Source organism: Phalangium opilio, unplaced genomic scaffold, assembly GCF_054372755.1.
Source record: "Phalangium opilio isolate 3A_F unplaced genomic scaffold, DU_Popi_V2 ptg000054l_1, whole genome shotgun sequence".
NCBI lineage: Eukaryota > Metazoa > Arthropoda > Arachnida > Opiliones > Phalangiidae > Phalangium > Phalangium opilio.
The window spans coordinates 79,212-100,706 of NW_028324173.1; the positions used below are offsets into that span (position 1 = coordinate 79,212).

At 38.4% G+C, this 21,495-nt stretch overlaps 1 protein-coding gene across 1 annotated transcript; it reads right to left on the reverse strand.

Moving 5' to 3' along the window:
- Positions 1–5,192: 5,192 nt before the first annotated feature.
- On the reverse strand, positions 5,193–5,977 carry LOC149668668 (uncharacterized). Its single transcript, XM_089840494.1, has 2 exons — positions 5,718–5,977; positions 5,193–5,452 (listed from the first exon to the last, which is right to left on the reverse strand). The coding sequence occupies exons 1-2, from the start codon at positions 5,808–5,810 to the stop codon at positions 5,216–5,218; spliced, it is 330 nt and encodes a 109-aa protein (XP_089696620.1). The 5' UTR covers positions 5,811–5,977; the 3' UTR covers positions 5,193–5,215.
- Between the last annotated feature and the right edge of the window lie 15,518 nt (positions 5,978–21,495).

Consider the following 21,495-nt stretch of genomic DNA (forward strand, 5'->3'; position numbering starts at 1 on the left):
TCGGCGATCATTTTTAAAATTCAGTTGACGCAGTTTGGTGAACCCAACCGAAAATTGTATCCCTCATACAATTTTGTTAAACTGGTCGTCTGCTGTTCGAACTTCCAGATGTCTCGATTTTGATTGGCTACCGCGATGACGTTAAACGCGTATGTAATAGAAAGGTCCCTCCCATCCCTGAATAACATGATAGAAAGGCTAATGATACACATATATATTCATGTTAATAAATATATTTTTGTGAATACTTGCTTTTGCTTTCAAAATTTCCCTCGATTTCTTTGAATGTTAAAATAGGGGAGTGTGAAACTCTTATTGTCGACGGGTAAGAGGAATTTTTAAGGGAGGGTACATAGCTTAACCTAACCATCATAATTTCCTTCCTTTTAAGTAGACGAACGAAAAATATCACCTCACCACAACTCTCTCCCATTCACTCTCCCTTCAATGACGATCGAAAAATTTTATACTGTCTAAGGCAGTTCTCTTTCACGACGACGACGCCGCCACCACCACCACCACCACCACCACCACCACCACCACCAACACTAACACCAACACCACCACCTTCACCGCCAACAACAGGCCACCACACATCGTAGATGTTCATCATACGATGTGGCTAAAAATAAAATAAACGATGGTTCAACAGTTCAAACTGTGAAGACGGGGCTTCTTGTATATAGAAGCTCCGTGCTGTCACTGACGTGAACGACTACTCGAGGAGGAAGAACGATTCCACGAAATCATCCAAACGTACAAGTAGATAAATTAAAGTGTAGATTTTCTGATTTTTATTACCCAGAGTTTTTAATTGCAATTTTTGCCTTTAATTATTATTAGTTAACCGTTTGTAGTAGATGGTTTAGATTAAATCAAGGGCGAATAATTTGAAAAAGTTTGGATAGCAGCTTTTGAACTATAGACGGTTAAAAGTCAAACTTGAGAAATGAGATTATGCAAATTATATGAATATATGAAAATATTAGAAATTCTACAAAATCAGGAAATATCAGGAATCGATTAAACAGAATAAAATTAGGTAGAGACCAAATGAATTTGATGGAAAACAATCAAATTTAAAGTCCGGAAATTAAATAATCGATTAATTTAGTCGTTTCTAAAGATTTCAATTTGATTTGATAGGCAAAAAATCTGTCTAACAATGAGAGCCAATCTAACATATTGAAGGAAGATTTGATAGTTTGACCATCTATGACTTGTTGAGAGGGAAAAAATCTATCTAATAACTTAATGCCAGCCTAAAATATAGCTGGAAGAATTGATAGTTTCGCCAAATATGATAGTTTGATCAGAGATAAGGGAGGTGAGATGGTGTTAAATATATTGTAATATCAAAAGTGTATAAGTATTGGTGGAATTATTTTCTGTTAAAAATGTAAAAACCCAGGCTTAAAGTTTTTCATTTGGAGCATTTCTAAAACCCCTTTAGTGCCTTTCCATCCCCCAAAAATACCAATGACGTAAGGGGAAAGTGAAAGTGTATGGAAGTGAATGAAAAGGTACTGTTGGTAAAAACCACCCAAGATGAAAATACAAGCTTCCAAATGAGAAACTAGAGTCGCTTGGGAAAAATATTAGTAGGATGGGGCTTACCCCCAAAAACTTTCCGACCTACCCAAAAAAGGGGAAATCACCTTGGCGACTTAAAAGCAAGGTTTACTTAGTAAACTTAAAGCAGAAATATATTACCTTATACGAAGTTCACTTCAATAATGGTTAGTACCGTGGGCATCATCTATGAAGAGAAATCGGAAAAAAAACTATGCAAGAGTGAAGAGGTGTGAATTTTTCCCCCTCCCGACGCGCGCTAGTCGCGAAGAGAAACATTTTTCCTCTCGAGAGAGAACTGTGATAAATGGCCACTGCCAAGATAATCTGACGTTTCCTAGAAACGGCGGGATTCAACTGTATTTCGCGCAAGTGAGAAACCGCTACATACGATACAACCATGATACGATTGTAAGAAAAGCACTTTTTTCTCACTATGCGACGCTAGTGTTTTTATTTTCACCTCTCTGCCTCGCTGTTCGGGAGGAACGGTACCGTTTCTAGCCTGTAAAAATACTTCATAGATGATGGCCGGCGCGAGGTAGGGAGAAGTGAACTTCGTATAAAGTAATTTATTTCTGATAATCGCCAGCACCCTCTCTTCGCCTGCCACCGGATAGCCAGCATCCTCTTCTGTCTGCCACCGGATAGCCAGAACCCTCTTCGTCTGCCACCGGATAGCCAGCACCCTCTTCTGTCTGCCACCGGATAGCCAGCACCCTCTTCGTCTGCCACCGGATAGCCAGCAAACTCTTCGTCTGCCACCGGATAGCCACCACCCTCTTCGTCTGCCACCGGATAGCCACCACCCTCTTCGTCTGCCACCGGATAGCCAGCACCCTATGCGCCTGCCACCGGATCGCCAACACCCACTCCGCCTGCCACCGGATCGCCAACACCCACTACGCCTGCCACCGGATCGCCAACACCCACTCCGCCTGCCACCGGATCGTCAACACCCACTCCGCCTGCCACCGGATCGCCAACACCCACTACGCCTGCCACCGGATAGCCAGCACCCTCTCTTCCTGCCACCGGATCGCCAACACCTACTACGCCTGCCACCGGATAGCCAGCACCCTCTCTGCCTGCCACCGGATAGCCACCACCCACTTCGCCTGCCACCGGTTCGCCAACATCCACCCCGCCTGCCACTGGATAGCGAGCACCCTCTCTAGAATTTTGATAGAGGAGGTCAGGCATATGGGTCTGAATGCCTTCGCCTCGAGATAGCAACATTTCCCAGGGTTATGAATAAAGATGACCTTAGAGCTTTTCCATTCAAAAGGCATACAAAGTCTAGAGATCTTGCATAACGGAGAGATGATGTAGTCTTAGCCCGCCTGCAAAAGCAGGCAGGGACATTGGAGACTTGCTCACAGAAGGTCCGCCAGGAGTCCTTCTTAGCAGCTCTAAAAGCCCTGTTGTAGGTATTAAAGGACTGCCTATATCCAGTCCAGTCACCCGTGCCCTTGGCTTTGTTAAAGAGCCTGCGCGTGTATTTCCGAAGCCGGCTGAGATCCGCGTTCCACCAAGGGACAAGCCTCGAGCAGTTAACGGTCTTAAGTGGGCAGTTACGGTGAAACGACTCAATGATGGAGCACGGTAAGTCACCAGCAGCCCTATCAAGACCCTTAGGTGAAGTAAGTTTAGGGGTGTGACCATCTCCGTAGCGTAGGATTAGGTCTTTCCTATAGCCGGCCCAATTGGTCAGTTTTGGATTGCGTATCTCCGTCCCCAACGGGACAGAAGTAGTCGCGACATTGAAGCAGATGTGCCTATGATCCGAAAGAGACGGCTCATTAGACACATGCCAGTTAGACACGGAAGACGCGAGGTTTTCTGTGACTAGCGTGAGGTCAATTACCTCCCATCTATTAGATGTAACAAAAGATGGTTCATTGTTTTGATTGAGAATATAGAGTTTACAACCAACTAAATATTCAAGTAGATCATCACCTCTCCTGTTGCAGTCAGAACTGCCCCACGTGATGTGATGAGCATTGGCGTCCCAGCCAATGATTAGTTTGTCCCCCCTCTTCTCGCATTGATTGACCAAATTGATCACCTCAATTGTCGGGAGTGAGTCCGTATCATGGCCAAAGTATGCAGAGTAACCAGGACACCGCAGTCTTGAAGGGCCCAACGTCAACGCCTGGACTGATCGAAGTAAATGGCTACTATAAAACCCGGCACGAAACTCTACCCGGAGATGACAAAGATATGCAATATTTCTTCTCTCCCGTGAATAATTTGATGGACTTAATGACGTTGGAAAAAGATGTAGGATAATTTCTTTAAAATCTAATATACAGGGTGGAAACCCATGTCAGTCTAGATACTATTCCCAAAGAATTGGTGTCATCAGAAGGGGATAATAGAAGAAAAATGACACTTTGTATACTTTTAATACTTTAGTCATGAAACATGATTCTTCCCCGGATCATGACATCATTTCTGTTTGCTCTCCCGCTCATCAAACTTCAGATGGGAATCGCACCGTGGTAGGGTCAATTCTATAACTGTTAAGTATAAGCAATCAACCCAGAAACCTTGATTGTCTTGACGTGGGACAAAATCCACCAGCGCATACGCCTTGGCAAATAGTTAAGCAGCGCTAATAGAATTATGATGAGCTAGGAACTTTTTATCACGTATGTGTTTCGGTTTAGTAGCTTTGTGCACTCCAAATGTTTTAGCTGACTCCATTTTCACTCAACGCATCTAGGCGGACTTTGTGGGAGGAGCTATCTAGACTAATCATTATGTACGACGAATTTTACCTCTTGAATAATATATCTCGGTGCGTGTTATACCTTGCCCCCTGACCTTGATACCAACCAATGAAATCACAGTTAGAAAGATGCAATCAGAATTAGGAGGCGTCACATGACGTGTACTAAGTTCTTAAGCCCGGTATACCCACAAAATTAACATACGATGCATGGGGTCATGATGTATTCCTGTTTTAACCAATAGGATTTCACTTTATCCATATTTCCACCCCATAGGCCAGCGACTATTTCGAACAATTTCGTGACGTTCCTTGCTTTTCAATTATACCGGCCAATTTGCACGTTAAATCAAGAGGCACCATTACGCTGCAATCAAATAATCCTCGGCAACCTCCAGTAATTCAATCCAATTATTTAAAAGAACCCATTGACTTGAAGGTTCTCGCAGCAGGTAAGAGACGTGGAAACGCGAGTCAAAAAAGTTTAAATATTTGTCGCGCCGTGGCGCTAGAGGTTCTGCCATAAAAAAACCACGCGTCGTATCTCCAATCCAGTCCAACTTTATTTAATGGTCCTGTACTTCTTTAGGGATGATAAAGGGTCATGAATTTACGCAAATGCCAGCGTTTGAGAAATACAAGCCAGAACTAATCGGTCCAGTGCCCGGTTGTGAAGAATTTGAGCTTGCCCCTGAGGAGTATTTTGGGTGCATCTCCAGACTGCCAAACTTCCCAACCCTTTTGGGGTTTAAAACTGAAAGTTCATATGACAAAATAAATAAGACAACTGTTGTAGCAAAATATTCAATTTAATATGGTAGTGTTTTATATGAAAATATCACGAACAATCAAATTTTATTTTTTTGAAAAAATTGAAATTAAAAACAAACTAAAGGGAATTTAAAGAAACTATAACAAGTTGACCAAATGTTGTAGAGCTACAATAGGGCTAGAAAACTCTGGTCGGTGAATTTGACTCATTATGGATCTTCTTCGTCTCATTTTGGTTTTCTTTTCTGCGCATGAGCAGCCTGTGTGGTCGTCCATTATCCCTTTACAGGCTTTCAATTTGAATGAGGATTTGCGGGAAACGGTTTCTAACAGTTTCCGAATGGTTTTCTCAGTATGCGAATTAGCTTTCAGTTCCTAATCAGGATCATTTACATTTAAATTTAATTATTATAAGATAGGCAAGTTTGAAGGAGCATTATAATTTAATTGTCCGTTTTTGTAAACTGCTATTTGTTACTATTATGGCCAATTTCGATGGCGATTTACCATTATCGCCAAATTTTGGTCGCAATTACAATCATCGCAAAAATATCGATCGCCAATTACGATTATCGCAAAAAATCGATCGCCAATTACGATTATCGCAAAATTTCAATCAAGATTACGATTCGAAACTTACCTCGAGCCTTTGATGATTATCATTACAAAGCAGGAAGACAATGGTCGCAATTTTATTTTGGATAAAAGTATCCCTATCTTGAAACTTCTTCATCAAGTCATTAGTTATGTCATCATAATGCTGAAAAAACAGAGTAAAGTACACTTGAATTAACACATCGGCTTTGTAACATTTTTTAAGGAAGTCAAAGATGACTAGAAATCAAACTTTTGTAGCCAAAGAATTTTAATTTCAAGAGAGCTGGGTTACGAATAGCTTAATATTCATGTAATTCCTAAGATCAAATTTATTATATTCTTTAACCTTGCATAAAGTTTGGTTCGATCATGACTAATGTTTGAGGCGAGTTATATTTAGTTTTTGCCACAGTGTTGAAAGGATTTATAATAATGTTCGTGTTTAGTTGACATCATTATGAAAACTTCATGCGTTTAATTCTTAACGGTTTTGGATTGGTGGGCTGATCTAAGCTCCATTATATAGTCATGGCGCCAGAGCTTCCATATTTTCTCAATCGTAATTTCACGATATTTGAATCTTTTTTCAGTTTTTGTCGCGAGGTTGGTACACTTTCTTTTATTTTAAAAGTTAACGGTGACAGTGACAGTGAATTTAATCTAAGCCCAACAAGGAATTCAGCGGGCGTGAGAGGAATTGGTTCATTTTGGTCATTGTAATTATAGGTGATAGGTTGACTATTTAATAGCGCTTCGGATTCTATAAGTACGGTCTCTAACTCTGTATAGCTCAAAAAAGCTTTACATAAGCACTTTTTAAGGCAGGTTTTGGTGGACCTCACAAGGCACTCCCAACATTCACCATACCAAACAGCTCTTTCAATTCCATGTCTTCCGAAGAATTCTTTTAACTGGTCCAGTTTCATGTTTTGTCAAATGATTTTTAAATCTGAGTTTTCTTTTTTTTTAATTTTTGCATTGTCTGTGTATATAATTTGTGGAACACCCCTCCTAGATATGATCCGTCTGAAGGCTAGCAGAAAATCATCAGTACTAAGAGAGGGGACAAGTTCTAAATGAATCCCGCGGGAGTAGTTAACCCACCGAAATATGGAGAGTTAATTAGGTCATTTAAGTGTGCCGCCAGCCTTCTAGCGCGCTAGACTCGCGCGTGTATACTCGCGTGAGTTTAGAATGGGGGAACACCGGTTTTTTATCCGGGGGGGGGGTTTCTCTGAGTTCGGTTATTGGTCGAGAGTGGGGGTCGCCAATTGAATAGGTCTTTGTTAATTGGTTAAGGGCGTGAACTTGTCTCTCTTTAGTCGTGACGTAATTGCCAGATAGAGTTTGTCTGATAAGGGAGTGCTCTCTTTATCTCGGTTATTCGCCTTGAAGAGAGCAGTGACTTCTAATGGATATCTTCTTACACACTATGCGTTATATAGTGACGTATCAACGATTCAAAGGGCGCGAGGATTTCCAATATATGGTCGCGTATCTTTTAGATCAATGCACTATGTATACAATATGTTTCGAACACCGAGTATCTGAAAGTGGGAAAATCGCTCGTGTTACAAAGAAATGCACGATATATGAAGATAAACCTCCTGAACATCAAGATATCGAATACCAGAATCAGGTGGAAATTTTGAAGCGATTAATATTTGATAGTAGTGACATTATTTTGGAGGATTTACATGACGGACTTTTATTTACCCGATTGGGTCACGGTATAAATCAAACAAGAGTTAAAGCCCCGGAAACGGATTCACCGGCGCCATTGTGTTTAGAAGAAAAAGCCGAATTTTACGGAAATGACTTTATAAAATGTTTACGGGAAGAATTGAGGAAATTAGGGACTCTCGATAGTATCTACGAGGAATATTTATCCTTTTTATTTCCCGGTAGTCGTTAATGTAATCTATTCTATAACCGTCAATTGATTAGGTCTTTGTTAATTGTTTAGGGGTTTTTAGGACGTGTCTGTACTTGTCTTTAGTCGTGACGTAATCGCCAGACTTAAATAAGAGTTTGTTTGATAAGAGAGCGATCTCTCTTTATCTCGGTTATTCGACGAACGCCTTGAAGAGAGCAGTGACTTCCGAGGGAGATCTTACAAAATGCGTTATATAGTGACGTATCAACGATTCAAAGGGCGCGAGGATTTTCAATATATGGTCGCGTATCTTTTAGCTCAATGCGCTATGTATACAATATGTTTCGAACACCGAGTATCTGAAAGTGGGAAAATCGCTCGTGTTACGAAGAAATGGCCGATGTTTAAAGATAGAGAGCCTCAAGATAAAGATATCGAGTATCAGAATCAGGTGGAAATTTTGAAACGATTCATATTACCTAGAAGTACCATTATTTTGGAGGAATTAGATGATGGACTTTTATTTACCCGATTGGGTCACGTATAAATCAACCAAGAGCCAAAGCCCCGGAAACGGATTCACCGGCGCCATTGTGTTTAGAAGAAAAAGCCGAATTTTACGGAAATGACTTTATAAAATACATACAGGAACAAATGAGTAAATTCGGTACTCCCGATAGTTTTTATCATGAACATTTACCCGTTTTATTTCCAAGTATATGTTAATGTAATCTTCTTTAAAACGTAGGAAGCGATTAAGGTTGCTCTCGGTGTAGTGGTTAGCGAGTTTGTTCGCCAATCAATAGATCGCGAGATCGAACCCCGCTCTAACCATCACATCGAGTTCAACCTTTTATTTCTAAATAAAATTGGATAACGTGTAAATCCTCATTCATTTTTAAATAAAATATCAATTATGTCGGTCAATTCTTTTTTCGTTACTCTGTTAAGTGATAAAACTGATGAATATCCCGATAATTCACAATCGTCTTTCACGGTCAAATTAGGTAAACCAATTATTCTTTCAAACGAATGGGAAATTGGTTTATCGGAAATATTAACACCGAAAATTTCAACCGTAATAGACAATACCTGTAACTCTTTCGAAATACAGGTACCTGAACGATATTTAACGAATGATGGCTGGGACGTTAGAAGAGTGGAGTTAATACCGCAAAAGTACGAAGGTTCGAAAGATAAAAATGGAAACGCCGTATTTTTTTCAATGCAGAATAAACTGGTGCGTGACTTAACCGTTCAGCTTGAAAAACAGAATTTTCCCGTGAAAATACAGGTTATAGATATGTCAGTCCCGACTGGGCCTCCTATCAAGAGAGTTAAATTATCAGTCGATGCCGGTCACCAGGCCAGGCTAGCTCCTGGCCCTCTGGCTCAGGTTTTAGGATTCGAAACGGACGAGTACATTACTGGGGAATACATTTGTCCCATTCCATTGTCTCAACAAGCTAGAAATATTACGATAAACTACACCAATAATTATATCGAGATAAAATTGAAAAAAACTTTAAAACTTCAAAATCGTATGGTAACGGTAAAGATTCCTGAGGGACCCTATAGCGTCGACGCCCTATTGGAAGCTATGAATAGAGCGATACCCGAAGCTCATCAATCTCGGTTTAATTTCTCATTAAACGATAACGGTACCGTTCGAATAACGACTGATAAGGAGTGCACCGTGCTTTTTAGAGGCGTTCGTAACAAATTAGGTTCTATGTTAGGATTCGGTGACCAAACTAATCGTCTATTAGGGTCTGCAAACGCCAACTTCAAACCGGATTTAGTCAGTCAATATTTATACGTTTACACTGATCTGATATACCCCCAGTTTATAGGCTCTGGTTTCAAACCTCTTCTACGCGTCATTCCCACTAAAAACGATACGTCGGAGAAAATTATCACATACGATACTATAGACTATTATCCTATAAGATCCAACGAAATTGAAACTATCAAAATTGATATTAGAGACGAAGCCGACGCTCCTATATCCTTTATATCGGATCGCATCATTATCAAAATTCACTTTAGACGACATGTCTCGACCTAATAGGTACGTGTCCTATTATCAGGATCAGTTCCTTGGATCTCCACCAGGTGTATTAGTGCAGAAAGGATTTGGTTTGGGAGGCATTTTTAGAGCTTTGATGAGAATGTTAACTCCTCTAGCGAAACCGATAGCTAAGAGCGTGGGTAAAGAAGCTTTAGGACTTGGTGGAAGGTTTATTCAAGATTTAAGCGCTGGAGAAGAACCCAAGAGAGCGTTCAAAAGGAATCTAAAAATAGCCGGCTCAAATTTAATTCATAAAGCGGGTGATAGTCTGGCTAATTCTCAGTACGGGTCTGGTATTCGACGGAAACGTCAGAAGATACGCAAGAAGAAAAGTAGATCAAAGGCCGATTTTTTATCATAAAACAAGATGGCCCAATTCGAAGGGATGATGGGGGAATTAGACCTATTCGCGACACCCCCTTTGAACGCTAATATTATAACTAGTAGCGACGAAAGTTATCAACCTTTAAGTTCCGTAACGGATAGTGGACCTTTGGAATTTTTTGTCCCTGGCACGAGCGAACATTATATCGACCTTTCTAAAACTAGGTTAAGGCTGAAGGTCAGGGTGCTTCATTTGGACGGCACCGAAGTACCAGCCGCTGAAACCAAAGTAGCTCCGGTTAATCTTTTACACGCCGCCCTCTTTTCCCAAATAGACGTCTTTTTAGGAAACACGAGCGTTCAGTCCCCTAACCAAGGAGCCCCTTATATCGCTTATCTCGAGAATTTATTAAATTACGGTATAGATGCTAAAGAAAGCCAACTAAATCTAGGGTTGTATTATAAGGATAATCCGATCGATCCCGATTCCGCCTGGGTGGCAGCCAATAAAAATCTTACTACCAATGGGATATTAAGAAGAGCCGAGAGAGCCAAGGTATCGAGTACGATAGATTTATACGCCCCGTTACACGTTGATATTTGTCGCTTAAATCGTTTCCTATTGAATAATGTAGACGTTAGATTTAGGCTTATTCGATCCAAACCAGAGTTTTGCGTAATATCGAAAGAAGCCGCTGATAAGAAATATAAAGTGCTTATCGATAATGCCTCATTGTACGTTAAAAGACTAAAAATAAATCCCGAAATAATGTTAGCCCACGCTACGGTATTAGAGCAAACCAGCGCCATCTATCCTTTGAATCAAACAGTCGTGAAAACCTTTTCAATTCCAGCTGGAATGAACGACGTTAATCGAGAAAACGTCTTCTTAGGTAAAATACCTCAAAGAGTAATCATAGGTCTAGTTCGAACCTCGGCCTTTAATGGTAATCATTCTTTAAACCCCTTTAATTTTGAAACCTTTGATCTTAATTACCTATCCGTCAACGTCGGTACCGATACCTATCCTTCGGAAGCCTTTACGCCTGATTACGAAAACAATCTATACACTCGAGAGTACATGTCGTTATTCACCTCTCTAAACACATACAGAAAAAACAAGGGAAATTTTATCACGTACGAAGAGTACAAAAAAGGTTACGCTTTGTATTGCCTAGATTTAAGCCCGGATGAAAATGCGGGGGCTAGTCATCTTTCTTTGCCCCGACAAGGAAATCTACGTATCAATATGAAATTTAAAAACAATTTACCACACAATGTCACGTGCATAATTTATTCCGAATTTGAAAATTCTATCATCATAACTAGGGATCGCTCGGTGTTATTTAATCCCGAGTAAAAAGGCTCTATATAACCTCTGATTTAAGAAGCATTCTCTCATAACCGGTTAGAGATGAATCAAGTACACTACCTATCGGAGAAGCAAAACATTTACGTTGGAAGCGGAATTCTTCCCGTCTTCAATGTCAAACGACTCGATACTAAAACCGAAGCGTCTTTCGACAGTTGTATTTGGAATAGTATATGGACTTTCGAAGCGGATATTGGGGCCAATTCTCTAACTTTTTAAGCGAGTTATCGCATGTGATAACTATCGTCTAAAGGGTTGATGCCAACCTCGTGAGTTCTATGAGAGCACGCTATCTAAATAGGTGATTAGTCATAGGTGTCATCAAACCTTGAACGAAAAATCGGTGTATGTCTCGTGAATTCCGCTCGTGCTAATAAACAACAAAGTAGGCAAGTTTATTTTTACCGTCTTTAATATTCACGAGAGTGATAACTTATCGAAAGGGTTTAAACTGGTCGATAAGTTATCCCTTGCTTTATAACCAAAGACGGTAAAAAATAAACGTGCCCAGCTTGTTTTTTATTAGCACGAGCGGAATTCACGAGACATCCACCGATTTTCGTTCAAGGCTTGATGACACACATAAATAATAGCCTATTCAGATCTCGCGCTCTCATAGAACACACGAGGTTGACATCAACCCTTTAGACGATAGTTATCACTTGCGATAACTCGCTTAAAAAGTTAGAGAATTGCCCCCAGTGACGCTTTCTTTAACGGAATAACGGGACGATTTCTGACTTGGTTAGTTGACGGTACTCAGAGAGTTAAGCTAGAATGCTTCGTATGTCAGAGAGGAAAAATAGTTGATATTCGTCAATATATTAGAGGATCGAATAATAGATATAATATTCTATTCTCAACATCGAAAGGATTTTCATTAAATAAAGACAGTTGGTTAAGGTTAAAGAACTTGAAAAATGTTATTGGTAGCGAATTAAAGCGAAAAGAAGAGGCCAGAGAAATAATGAAGAAAATTATCTTGGACAGTTTGACCAATATTTTATTTAATTTCACTGATTCGTGCGAAAATATCAGCTGTCACAACGAAATCGCCCACGATATCACTTGTTTACCCACGGATACTAATTGGAGCGAGAGAGTGGAGAAAAACCTAATTAGTGCTATTCCGTTGCTTAACTACGAAAGAATTCTAGAATCCTTTGTCGAGGAATACGGAGATTACGAAGACGACGTCTCAATTTTATTTAACGATATTCTCGGAAACTTTGTCGGTCTAAAAACTGAACTAATGTACGGTTAAAATATATGTCACTCTTATCTCGCGTGTATTGGGTCATGGATTACTCTAAGGCGTCTGAAAATATTCCGAGAGGATTTGAAATCGTTGGAATGCGTTACCTCGGAGAAGAGCAAAATGAATTTAATATCGAAATTACTCGATAAACGGTGCCAAGGGACCAGGAGATATTCGCCAGAGAACAACCACTACCGAAGCTAATGTCCTAAATGATCCAGTGTTTAATGACGTATCTATTTAAAATATATTCTTGGAAATTTTGTCGGTCTAAAAGCAATGTATTGTTAATTTTTAAGTAACCGAATAAAATATAAATTACTCTTATTGTTGCGTTTCCTATACCTACGTTATATATCAATTTTTTTTCCTTATTTAGAAAATATTCCAGAAAATTGTATCTCTCCCTCTTATATAATACCCTACAACTACGTTATATTATCAGATATCATTTTCGATCTTGTTTAGAAAAAATGTCTCTCTCAAACGCGTACTACGACCCCGAAAATCCCTCCTCTTTTTCCGGATTGGATAAATTAACGAAAGGAGTTCCTCAGTCTTCGAGGAAAGAAGTTGAGAGTTTTCTATTAAAACAACCCACCTATACTATTCATCGTTATCGTCGATTAAAGTTTCCTCGCAATAAAATTACAGTGACATCTATGGATGAGACTCATCAGGCTGATTTAATAGTTTTAGATAAACTTTCCAGATACAACAAGGGTATGAAATATTTGTTAAGTAATATAGATGTTTTGAGTAAATACGCCTACGTTATACCTATTAAAAACAAGACTTCCGCGGAAGTTATAAGAGCTTTTAAAATAATACATAAAGATGTTGTACCCACGAATATAAATACGGACGCTGGCTCTGAATTTTTAGCTAAACCAGTTCAGCAATATTTTAAAGAGAAAGGTATTCACCACTACGTAGCTTACGGGAATAAAAAAATTGCGATCTGCGAGAGATTTAACAGAACGGTTCAAGAGAAAATACACAAATTCATAACTAGCGCTGATACTCGTAGCTATCTGAGTGCGTTACCAAAAATAGTTAAGGCTTACAATCACTCGATACACCGCTCAACTGGTATCGCGCCAGTCAATGTTAATCTACAAAATGAGCATAAGGTGTGGTACAGTCTTTTCGGTACCATTAAACCTGGGACAAAACCAAAGCTAAAAGAAGGTGATTTAGTAAGGTTGAGTAAATTTGAAAAAACCTTTTCAAAGGGATATAAAGGCTACTTTACAAAAGAGATCTTTATTATTGATAAGGTTTTATACCGTAATCCTCCAGTATACGTCGTTAAAGACAAAAATAACGAGATAATTAAAGGAACGTTTTACGAATACGAACTATCTAAAGTGATATGAATACGTTACAAATAAATCAAATATTATCATGCGACCAGAGGACAAAACCCTACTACCTAGGTACTTTTCCTAGAGACATGCTTCCCAGTAAACCTAGAAAGAAGAAATTTTGTTTTGTTCTGAACACGGAGAGAGCCGAGGATCCTGGACTTCATTGGGTAGCCATTTACGTTGAAAACAATGAAGGTAATTTTTTCTGCAGCTACGGGCAGAGCCCGGATACGTATAAAATTAACCTGGCCAAATACGCGTCCAGATGGATCTATAACGATAAATTAATTCAAGATATGTTCTCCCTTTGTTGCGGACCTCATTGTATATTCTTCCTTATTCAAAGATGTCTGGGAAATTCGTTTCATAGAGTTCTGAAAATGTATGAAAATAAAACGGAAATTAACGACGCCTTATCTTTATGGAATACCTGCCTTCACTTGTTAAGACATAGATATGAAAAATGTAACCAATAAAATATTAAAGTTGTAATGTTTAATAATCAGATACACTTGTATTGAATGCGAGAATAAAAATATTTATTATTCGACTATAATTTTTTATATAAATTGTAATTATCATGCTTTTATATAAATTGTAATTATCATGCTTTTATATAAATTGTAATTATCATGCTTTTATATATAATCAGATACAAGCTTTTTTATATACTCAAATACATGCTTTTATATAATCAGATACGTGTTTTTCAATATAATGAGTTAGATGCTTTTATATAAAATGTAATAATCATTATTAAGGTTATTTTTTTGCCTTTCTATAAGTTACCCATTCGATCTTAGATTCGGGCTTTTGAAGTTCTTTCAAACTAGCTTCGCGATCTTTTTTTATTTTGGCTTGTGTAGGGTACGGTTTTGATTTCGTAGATGGAATTTTCGCAAGTCTTTTTTTCGGCGAAGTCTCATCGTTAGGGTTAAGTTTCCGGAACTTTGAACCAGAAGCGCCCTTCGTTGATAAGGCCTGTTGAGACGTCACGGGCTGATTCGGTACCATGGGTGTTAAAACTGGCATACTCGGCGTTTGAGACGTCCCGGACTGTTTCGGTACCACGGGTCCCATGGGTGTTAAAATTGGCATACTGGTCGTTCGAGAGAGAGACGCTGGCGTAGTAAACGATATCGCCGGTGTTTGACCCATTGCTGTACTACTCATTATAGGCTGTTGGGTAGTCAGACTCGAGGAGATATTAAAAGGGATACTTTGGGGAGGGGTAGCGACATTAGTAGGGACAATTTGGGAGGGGGTAGAGATATTAATAGGTATATTCTGGATAGGGGTAGGCCACGATGGAGGAATCCAAGACGAGGATGAAGGACTTAGAGGCTGTATTTTACTCGACACTCCGGGTCCTGGAAAAGACGAACTCGTTGTAGGTGGCAAGATAGTAACGCTTGGTGGCTCCGCTAAACTCTTTAAAGATAAATATTTTTGAAGAGTTAAAAGGTACTCCTTCAATTTTTCCTCGGCAGAACCAGGCTTTCTCAGTACCTCTTTAATGGCGTTGTCTAAACTGTTAACTTCCTTTTGATTGTCCGTCAGTAAAGCCGCTGGTACTAAAACGCACTTTTTCATTATCTAGTAAAGACCGAAGCTATTGTCGGTATTAACATTGAAAACGCCGGCCAGAATCCTCCTACCTGTTTAATTAACACCTGTCGCCTCTTTTTGTCGCTTAAACCTCTCTTGGATAAATACCTTATAACGTTTTTGTAACGTTGAAGTCTTTTCTTTTTATGACGATTCAATGGAATACCGCCGTTCTTCAAATTATAACAAATACCGCTTATACAATCCAATTGGGGTCGCGTACACTTTGATATTAAAAGTTTTCTTTGATTCACACCGCTTTTACGCAAGAGATTTAAAAAGGGTAATTGGTTCCTAACCGACACGGGTAAAGGCATGTCTCGAAATGAGGTTAAATAAATTGAGATTTATATTTTATGGATTATTATTTTCTAACGTAGATTACCATCGGTCCTTCATTAGGGAATATATTGGACCTAAGTCTTAAACTATTATCGGTACTTTGTTTTAGATCTATTAAGATATAAGAATACGCTTTTTCGGTACACTCTTCGTACGCTTCCGTTAGGCGTTTGGTGTCTGTAGGAAAAAGCTGACGACTTAAATAGCGAACCTGGTTATTATCCCTAGGATTTTTAAACATAACGATATAAGAACAGTTCAATGATATATTTCTAGAATATTTACCTGGGTTAAAGACATTTTGAGACAGCAGCACGATGCTTAAAGATAAATGATGACTCCCGACACAAAAAAGATTACTTATAAACTCCTGTTTGGTACAGGTGTTAGCTAGATCGTCTAGGATTAAAAGATTATTTATTCGTTTATCAAAAAAATCAGAATCATTAGGAATTAGTCCTTCGTGGAATTCAATAGGTAAAAAGAGTTTCAGTTCATCAAAAATGTCCTGATAAACGCTATAGCAATAGACTATTCTATCAGGAGGTTTGTCCATGATAATGTCTTTATATTTGAGTAAATTTATTACCCACGTTGTTTTCCCCGAGCTGCTTGGACCAGCCAGTAAAATGGTCATCGGTGTTTCTAAGCGGAGGCGATATTCTAACCCGTTCTCCATTTTTAAAACGTTCTCTAATATCGTCTATGAATTCGTAGTTGACTCGATCTTCGCACGGTATCACTCTCACTTTGACCAGGTGGGAAAACGTGACCCGATGTTTAGTGGTCCGTTTTCTCATTTGACGTGGCAGACGGGTCTTGATGATTTAAATATCCGTAAGGAAGTGTTGTGTAATCCTCTAAGACTCTACGTTTATTGAAACTATATCCAAAGGTTTTCTTTAGATTGCCTAATAAAAGTGTGGCTGTTTCTTTACGTCTTACAACATTAAATGGAACGGTGACCGACAAAGTTTTCGAGGGACTATATAAAACACTTTTAATCGAATCAAAGTTAATGATTTCTTCATTTCTTCTGTTAAGGGTAATACCTTTCATCTTAATAACAGATTTACCGTCCGAGGTACGGTAAGCGTACGACTTAGGCCCTGTCGAGACAAATTCGAGAATCGTCTCACCCTTTAACTCATCCGTCCAACACCCTAGATTACTAGATAAGGGGGGTAAATATTCCCCTTCCATTGTTACAACTATACATGAATCGGTGTCACAATAAAGTAACCTCTTACCCATTTTACTTATCGTATTATACAACTCGATACGTCCTAATGAACTAACAAAGGAAGCTATCGTGGGACTTCCCTTGTAGTAGGTAGGAGCGTATTCTTTTTTTAGTTTATAACTGACTAAACAGATTTTATCGTTTACAGGTTTTAGGTCTAACAGTTCTTTCGTTTCATCAGTTATTATCTTAACTAATCCAGCGTAAGAGTCAATGTATACATTTTTTCTCTTATCCGTATTGTAACCCATTTTACCCCAAAGCGAATTTAGACATAGTTTACTAATGGCGCGAAGAGTGGGGTTGTCCACTATCTCTTCTTTATTAATAACTATTCCTTCTCGGTCATAAATTGATTTTAAATACGCTTCTTTTTGCTCTTCGCTTTCTATTCCCGAAGGCCAACCTGAACTAGATTGTTTAATTTTAAGGTAACAATCAATGAACGTGTCAAATAAACCGGTATTTTCTTTTCTGTCAAACTTATCTTTGTAATGTTGGACTTCAAAAAACTCTAGAATCTTATATCCATTTTTAACTGCTAGATATACCTCGGGACTTGGCCAACAACCGCAGAAGGATCTTTCTTCCGAATTATGTGTACAGACTGATTGTTCAGTTTCAACGCATTTTAAACACAAAGCAAAGAAAAGTTTCTTTTTAGTTTTAATTGGAAGGACAGGCAAAAATAGATTTTCAGGCGCTAATACTCGACAAGAAATAAGACCGAAATAAAAATTAGGTTCAAAGTTGAAGTCTTTCGTAATAATTTCAGGATGACCTTTAGGAAATACGCCCCATTTACATACGTAAGGATAGAGCGAGCAGATATCTAGGTATTGAATAGACTCGCGTTTTGCCTTATAATACAGACATATACACTCGCTTCTTCCCCCGTACAAGGCACTCCTGGATCCAATTGGTTGTTTAAATTTTAAACTGTCACAATAGTTTAGCGTCAGGATCATCTCGTAATCTCTCATTGAACTCGCATTCCCAAATATTGAGGTGTTCGGCGTTCGGTAAAATCTTTTTTAGATAATTTTCCCTATCTAGAGTTCTTTCGTAGACATTTCTGTTTAGATCTTTAACTATAGGATTGTACTCGTAATGTTTTGTGTGTTTTACACATCCGTGATAGACGCATCCGTTATAGTTTAAAACAATTTCAGGATTTTTACAATATCCGTCTATTAAATAGTTTGACACCCTTTTTTCCCCTTCCAATGACAAGGCAGTTTGAAATTTTACCCCGCGTAATTTTTCTTCCAAGGCTATACACTTTAAGGCTCCGATACTAAAATTTCCACGAAAACCCTTTGCAGGTACGACACCTAGTGTGTATTTTTCAAGATGTTTGTGAAGGAAAATATTAGTTACTGTTCCCGCTATGGTAATACCACCTACGTTAAGCACGTCGACCCCGGAGACATTCCTAAATAACTCTCTAAATTTTTCCATTCCTAATTGTAGGACCTTAACATCTTGAATAGCGTATGTTTCAAGCTCCTGTCTCAGATTATAGGGCTTATCCTTTCTTTCCGAATACCATTTCATAAAATCCGCGTGCTCCTTATCTTTAAAATTATCGGGCTCAAATTGATGTATCTCGGGTATAGGGCCTACATAGTCTAACGTTTTTTCATTATGGAACAGATGCGGGAAATAGTCTTTTTTTTCTTCCCCGAGATCGAATGTAGAGGGAAATTTCCTTAAGGGGACGCTAATAAATCTGTAACTGTCAATGAATTTGATCTTTAGATTTTTTAAGAAGAGTGCCATGATTTTTGAACCGTTGAAGATAGGCTCAGGAACTATATTCCTTCTAAGTATTTCTTTCAATATAAAGAAAAAATCGAACCCTGCCCCGTTATGAGCGCAGCAGAGTACATCGGAAAACAACATTCGCGCAACCTTTACTTTCTTATTTCCCTTTTTAATAGAGCTTGTCTCACATTGGAAAAGATTGTCTATAAAATCCTTTATACAATCAAAGCCCCTAAAGACACGAATGGTAAATTCTTTTGAATCAACGGATTCTTGCGCAGCGGAAACCAAGAGTACGGGAGTGTGTTCATTATTTAAAGGGATAGTTTCACAATCGAAGTATAGAAGACGAACAGGAGGATAATCAATATCTAGGGGCATCACCCAACAATGATTTTTTTCATGCGTAATTTTACAATTTTTGCAATTTAGATCACACTTATGATTTGGTTTTATTTCGCGAGCGCAATTTCCGCATCGTTTCAAAGAATCGCATGTTCCGTTACTCTTATGGTTATTGAAACATTCGGTTCCCTTTAAAATCTATTACACTCCTCGCATCTTATGAGTTTATACTCGTCTTTTTCATGATAAGCCTCCGTTGTTAAACAGCGGTAACACTTAGCCATTTCCGAGCAAGAATGACTAGATTTTTCTTCCAGACCGTAAAATAGGGTTAAACAGTATTGACAATAAGCCTTAGCCGCGAACATTGAGATGTAAGACCGTACAACATGCATATAATTCCCAACTTTGAGGAGGAAAATTTTTTTTTCCTTGTGAGGACCTATAAATATTTTCTCAAACTTCTCTTCCGCTGAAAAAATTACAATCTGGTAATCTGACAAGGCATTTTGAAACTTTTGAACACCCAATAAATCTACAGGACCCTCCGGGACTTCGGCTAATGCGTGTAACTCTAAAGCCGCGGTTTTTTGGGAAGGGTGGTCTACATTTCTTAATAATCGGAAGCTCCATTGATTAAACTCGTTTAGCTTTCCTATTGATTTTAAATAAGTTCGATCAGCTAGACTTTTACCCACGGCTAAGGCTCTAGAAACGCATAGAGTATCATTATTTCTAATAGGTATGTAAGCATAACCTTGATCAATATATTTATCCAGTTCAGCTATAGTTCGATTATGCACCGCTTTTCTACCTGTCATTGGAACATTGCATTTTAAAAGAATAACATCAATTTTTAGAGAACCCTCTAATAAAAGACTACGTTTGGACTGAGCCACCTTTTCGATACTAGAGAGTAATCGATCAGGAGTTAACTCATTTATCGCCATAAATCTTAAATTTACAGGGTTCTCTAACGCGTCGGAGCTTATGGCGAATCTAATTAAGTTATACTCTTCATTATTTTGCGTGATTTGGTTTATAAGAGATGTTAATATTTGGGAAAGTTGTTCGTGAATTTTTGTTAATTTTAGTTCTTCTAAGTTACGGAATTTAACATTATATTCTGTTGTAATACATTTATATTTTCTAGATTTTCGATTAGATATTTTGTCTATCTTGAAATATTGTTCAGGTCTAAATTTTGTGGATAAATCGATGGGATAAAGTTCATCATCTGAGGATGACGAAGTGTCTCGACATTTTTTTCTTAATGGGAAAGTTCTTCAAATCTATTGATTGTTTTCTCCAAGGCAACTATTATGTTATGTAGATCGTCTGAATCTCTTATTACGAACTGCTTCTCATAGGGTTGTCCTCTGTATTTAAAGATGGCTATTTCTCGGTCAGGCGTGGTGGCTATTTGAATGGGTTCTTCTGACATATATACCGTTGCGCCCCAATCTCCCTGAGCGTTGTTCAGAATTGATTTCAGTTCAAATGCGCTCTCGTATTTAATACATATACCGTCCTTAGTAGGGATGGGAAACGGTTTTCGCGGGTTCTTTGATTTCGCGTACCTCCTAATATCAAGGTATAGAGTACCATTGAACGACGATATTTTAACACCTAATAATCTATCCCGACCATATTCTATTATATGATCTTTCCAATCTTCCTTTTTAAATCCCGACTGAGATAACAAGGTCTCTACTTCTTTGTCACAGGATTGTGTCTCATCCTTTGATTCGGCCTATTGAAATGCCTATTTCCTATGAACTAAATCTTCTAATCTCATTGAAAAAGTATAAAGTACTCACCATTCTCAGGAATAGAAATTTCTTGCTGCGAGATGTTAATGCAGTAATTTCGGCACGAATGAATCTCGAACGTTGAGTCTGAGCTTTTATACTATACGGTTGTTATCTTTTCTAGCTTTACGTCCGAGAGGGTTTCATATTACTTAACTACGTCATTATATATTCAGTAAATTAAATTTATATTTAAACCTTCAACGACATCTGTTTCTTTTTAACGAAATTGAATAATTATAACCTTAAGGTCAAAATTAAATTAGTTTTCGGCGTGTGACAATTTATAACTAACTCTTTCCCATAGGCCGATGAACGTATTTATTCGCGTCATAATATTAAATTACATCCGCATCTTTTATTTTTAAGTCTCCAAACACATCTGGTTTAGTTTAACTTTATATAACTCGTTCAGTTGTAATCTTAAACTTAGT